Genomic DNA, 4,966 nt, shown 5'->3' on the forward strand with positions numbered 1-4,966 from the left:
ATATAGAGTTACTGAAAATCCAAAATTACATATTAATTATCTGATATATAATTTCTCATCAAGGTAAGATTCGCATCAAGGTGAGGTTCTTCCCAGTGAAAATTTACAGACGCGGCAGCTTCTGATTTGGGATACCAGAAGCTGGGGCGGCTCTAAATTTTGTTAGGGTCGACCCCTCCAGCGCAAATGACGTTGACGAAATAACAGTAAATCAAATATATTTCAACGATAGATGACTGGTTAGAGTTATTAGTTTATCAGGTGATTATAAAGACTTCAATGGGCCGGGCCATCTTAAGAGGTTAGATGCCGACGACCCAGACTGGAAAATTCGTCAGCGTCGCACAGGATGTCGATGGAGTTTTCGTCTATCAAGCGACTGTAACGAACCCACCCGGTGCTGGGATATGAAAAAAACTATGTTGGAGGTTGGTTTTCAAGACCATATATGAAGTTAGTGATGTAAAATCACATAACATCTAGTGATCGCCGCATCATAACATCCTTTCCATATGAACTTTCATGATGTTAAAATTTTCCAACACATCTATTAGTTGTGAATTCGTATAAGTGATTATGAGAATATATCATAACAAATATTGAGATCATAAAACATCTCGAGGATATATCAATACATCAATTTGGTCCTACATCGGATCATTAATGTTGCATTTACATCATTATATCAATTTTACGATCACATCTAAGTACAAATTATCAAGATGTCATCCCATCTAGTCGTCTACACACACTTACAAACATCACACACATGAAATATTTGATGACTTACCGGTCACAATGCCAATGTCAGTGCCAATGCCTGTCTCAGAGTCGGTAGTTGTCGACGTGGTAGTTGTCGAAGTGGTTGTGGTAGTGGCTTCCACCGCAGTGGTACTCAAACTTTGGCCGAAAGTCTCTCCAGTTGGCAATCCGTAGGCAACCGCGACGTTTCCTCCGTTGCGTGCGAAGTTTCTTCCGGCACCAACGACGAAATTCGCATGGAACGAAAGCGTTTCGACGTACTTCACCAGACCGGCGACGGTGATGACAAAACCGGGGTAGGAACAGCCACCGTCTTCTGCGGTCCACGTCACGTCGAAGTTGTTGTTCACATCAAAGGTTGCTGCCACTGTCAGTACTTTGAATGAACCTGTAGTGTGGAATAAATGGCTTTACTGTTGAGTGGAATGAATGACTTTAAACATTGTGTAAAGACCATATATATTCTCTTACTTATAAAGCAAATAATCATAAATACCTGAGCCTCGTATAGAAACGTAGTCAAAATCCCGGCTAGAATCAAGGTTAAGATGGCTACAAAACTTCCTTACAGATAGAGAACAAGCTGTCGCAATTGGAAACTCGAAATCGAGAGAAGGGAGGGTGAACAGCGGAGTTCCACAGGGCTCAGTGCTTGGACTGATCCTCTTCCTCATCCACATTGCCGATATGGACTCTGAACTTACCCACGCATTTACATCGTCATTTGCGGACGATACAAGAGTGCTGATGAAGATCACAGATGACCTAGGCTGTCAGAAGTTACATGATGACTTATCGACAATCAGCGATTGAGCTCTAGTGAACAATATGCAGTTCAACGGCATCAAGTTCTAAGTAATGAGATGCAGAGTTGCACAGAGACCGGGATGCCACATCGCTACTTGGCATCAGATGGCACAGAAATTGAGGAGAAGCAACTAGTTCGAGATCTCGAAGTGTTGATGAGTCCCGAAGCACCTTTCGATGCCCACATCGAGGAAATAGTCGCGCGAAGCAGGCAAGCAGGTAACGGATGGGGTGGATCTGGCAGACATTTCGAAAGAGGAAGCAGCACCAATGATTACACTCTTATGACCCCTAGTGCTCCTCAATCTTGAGTATTGCTGTCAATTTTGGTCACCCACCGAAATTGGGCTGGACCAGAGTTGGGTTGGACTAATCTATCGCACCCACCGAAATTGGGCTGAACCAGAGGTGGGTTGGCCTGGTAGATGACTACGGGGTTTGCCGCTGCTGCCTGCTGGTTAGCGCATGAGAAACTCGGCACGGTTGTGTTGTAGGTGAGGCAGGTGGTACCATTGAAGGACAGGGTGGAGTGTCCTGCAAAGTTAGCGGAGGTTAGGATTCGGAGCAGAAATCAACACCGATCGCAGCAACAGGGCGGGTTCGGAGCAAGCTTGAGCAGGCTTACTCCGATCGCAGCAACAGGGCAGGTTCGAAGCAGGCTTGAAGCAGGCTTGGAGCAGGATCGAGCATTACAGCCTCACGCCAGTTAGTTCGAAGCAGGATCTAAAATGCCAGCGCCGGAAGGAGCCGAATGGCAGCACGGAATTTCATTTATTGAAATGGGTCTCAAAAAGGGGCATGTCTGCCAAATGCCTGCTCATCGACTGCTTCTAGCCTGCTCTGCACAGCGTTGGCCCGGCTCAAACATTCCGTTACATTTTCACTAGGTTGCGGCAGCTAGTGATGACGTTGTTTCATAGCTGCATTTGCCAGCTATTATTGCAGGCGATTAGTACTAGATTAATACTTTATGTCCAGAGTACTTATTATAACATGTACATGTACTTATTATTACCGGCCACGGCGGCGGCGTTGACGCAGTTAACCTAACCTAACCTTACCTAACCTAACCTAACCTAACCTAACCTAACCTAACCTAACCTTACCTTATTATTGCAGGCGATTAGTACTAGATTAATAATACTTATTATTACCGGCCACAGCGGCAGCGTTGACGCAGTTCATGAAGGTGGTAGCGCTCTGTTGGAAGCTTCCAAAGCATTTCAACATCGCCGGGTGAGTGTATGTGCGGCCATACACGACCCCCTTCTTGGACTTGATGGTCTGGAACACGACCGAACTTTGGACCTTCTTGCTGCAGGACTTCATGGGGTCTTGGGGGGATACAAGCACCTGCAATAAATAGGATCGTTATGGACTGGAACACGACCGAAATTTGGACCTTCTTGCTGCAAGACTTCATGGGGCCTTGGGGGTTCGCAAGCACCTGCAATAAATAGGATCGTTATGGACTGGAACACGACCGAAATTTGGACCTTCTTGCTGCAAGACTTCATGGGGCCTTGGGGGTTCTTACGTTCACTTAATCATAGACAAGAAAATAGAGCGTAAGTACTTACGTTCACTTAATCATAGACAAGAAAATAGAGCGTAAGTACTTACGTCCACTTAGCGAGTTTTGAAAGTATGGCTCCTGCTCCTTGACTGCTTATCCTGACAGGAACCCTAGCAAAATATAGTTACGGGACCGACTCTATAACAGAGGCCACCCAGGACTCTGGGAGCACGTAAATCAGCCGCTAATGTCCGCATCAGGGGCCATACTTTCAAAACTCGCTAAGTGAACGTAAGTACTTACGCTCTATTTTCTTGTCTATGATTAAGTGAACGTAAGTACGTACGCTCTATTTTCTTGTCTATGATTAAGTGAACGTAAGTACCTACGCTCTATTTTCTTGTCTATGATTAAGGGAACGTAAGTACTTACGCTCTATTTTCTTGTCTATGATTAAGTGAACGTAAGTACTTACGCTCAATTTTCTTGTCTATGATTGGTGGATTTTGTTTGAAAGGCCGTCAATGATTGGCTGATGAACTTACGATCTCTCAACTTTTTTGAAAGTATTGGCCCAGGTGCATTTTTTGATCCGTAGCCGTCTGAAGTAGCAAAAAGTGATTGTACAACAGTTTTTGAGCGTGTTATTTCCTTTGTGATGTCCCGTTGGCTTCTACCGTATTTCGCATAGGCCAAAATATGCGCCTTCTCGGCCTCTGTGAGTCTTGTCCATTTTGGCATCTTTTTTTACTTCGAAATAATATAAATGAGGACAATGAACTACACCAGAAGTACCCTAAATGGCGAAAATCAGGTTATTCTTCACGTTGCTGTACTTTTTAACGTGAAAATATAACAGAAATATACTAAAATGAAGATAAACCCATTATGGTCTTATAATCATTTCAACCTAGATTTTTCTAATTTTCATAATTTCTTCTCATATATTTTGAAAAAAAAATTATTTCGTATGGCGTTGGAACCGTTTTTAAACGTAGTTTAACCTCGCATAATTAGAATCCAGTATTTTTTATGCAATAAAAAATATTCAGAAGAAAACTGGGTGGTCATATAGCAGTTTCCGCCACTGTATGCCCATAGGTTTTTCCTAGGTATTATAAAATAGTCCTCTTCCCTAACAAAATTTTGAGGTGGGCGCGACTCATCATTAGTGGTCGCCTAGGACTCGGGGAGCCCGCTAATCAGCTTCTCAATGACAGCCTCGGCTCAGGGTTTGAATGTCAGCCTCTGGGCAGCTTGCTAGCTCCGTATGACTCGGCTCGGCCAGCCCTTGTCATACTCTCAGGCGACTATGAAGTCGGAAAGGAGTTTCTGACTAGAAACTTATTTCGATCGGTTGGCCAAGCAGACCCAGTGTAGTGTTAGCCATTTTTGCAACTTTTATTTGTATTAAAATAATAATTTACCTTTACCTTGGCAACACCGTTAGGAAGTTAACGTCACGCACACAATTTTCTCGTTGATCATTATCGTTTGGCTGATCCCCGCTGCAGATACGCACGTTGCCAAGGGTATTATTATTTACACTATTTTTCCATATTTTAATACTTATATTCAAAGCCCACCTTGTTATTCATTTTCACTGCATTAAAATCTCAGTTCAAGTCTCTTTCATTTACAATTTTGTTGGTTTACTGTGTGGGTAATGACTGGTACTTACCCCAGACCAGAATAACTTTGCGACGACTATAGAGACTATTCGGCCGAAGTCTGGGTGGTCCCCCAATTTTGATAGGGTTATTAGGTTGGTCTAAAATCTAGCATTATTTAGGTGAGTGAGTAACTAACTTCTACTAAGGTTAACGAAGAATAAAACTCTTACTAACTTTTGAAACATAAACTCTTATTAGGTTATTGAAA

The 4,966-nt window shown here is 43.1% G+C and overlaps 1 protein-coding gene across 2 annotated transcripts; it reads right to left on the reverse strand.

Moving 5' to 3' along the window:
- Positions 1 to 177: 177 nt before the first annotated feature.
- Positions 178 to 3,071, reverse strand: LOC108666171. Of its 2 annotated transcripts, none has more exons than XM_018152990.2 (5): positions 2,972 to 3,071; positions 2,724 to 2,877; positions 1,957 to 2,103; positions 791 to 1,150; positions 178 to 400 (listed from the first exon to the last, which is right to left on the reverse strand). In XM_018152990.2, exons 1-5 carry the CDS (start codon positions 2,990 to 2,992, stop codon positions 372 to 374), a joined length of 711 nt encoding a protein of 236 aa, XP_018008479.1. In that variant the 5' UTR covers positions 2,993 to 3,071; the 3' UTR covers positions 178 to 371. The 2 variants fall into 2 exon arrangements, with proteins under 2 accessions (XP_018008479.1, XP_047735766.1); XM_047879810.1 differs by having other exon boundaries at positions 2,724 to 2,871; positions 2,966 to 3,071.
- Between the last annotated feature and the right edge of the window lie 1,895 nt (positions 3,072 to 4,966).

The sequence above is a fragment of the Hyalella azteca genome, unplaced genomic scaffold (assembly GCF_000764305.2).
Source record: "Hyalella azteca isolate HAZT.00-mixed unplaced genomic scaffold, Hazt_2.0.2 contig3869, whole genome shotgun sequence".
Classification (NCBI taxonomy): domain Eukaryota; kingdom Metazoa; phylum Arthropoda; class Malacostraca; order Amphipoda; family Hyalellidae; genus Hyalella; species Hyalella azteca.

What these genes read in the sequence shown, in the direction of transcription:
- LOC108666171 (XM_018152990.2), bottom strand. Translation starts at nt 2,992, where the DNA reads ATGAAGTCTTGCAGCAAGAAG. An exon ending in TGAAGTCTTGCAGCAAGAAG is followed by an intron (nt 2,878 to 2,971) that starts GTCCAAATTTCG and finishes TGCAGCAAGAAG; the next exon opens with GTCCAAAGTTCGGTCGTGTT. An exon ending in TGACATTGGCATTGTGACCG is followed by an intron (nt 401 to 790) that starts GTAAGTCATCAA and finishes TTCATATCCCAG; the next exon opens with CACCGGGTGGGTTCGTTACA.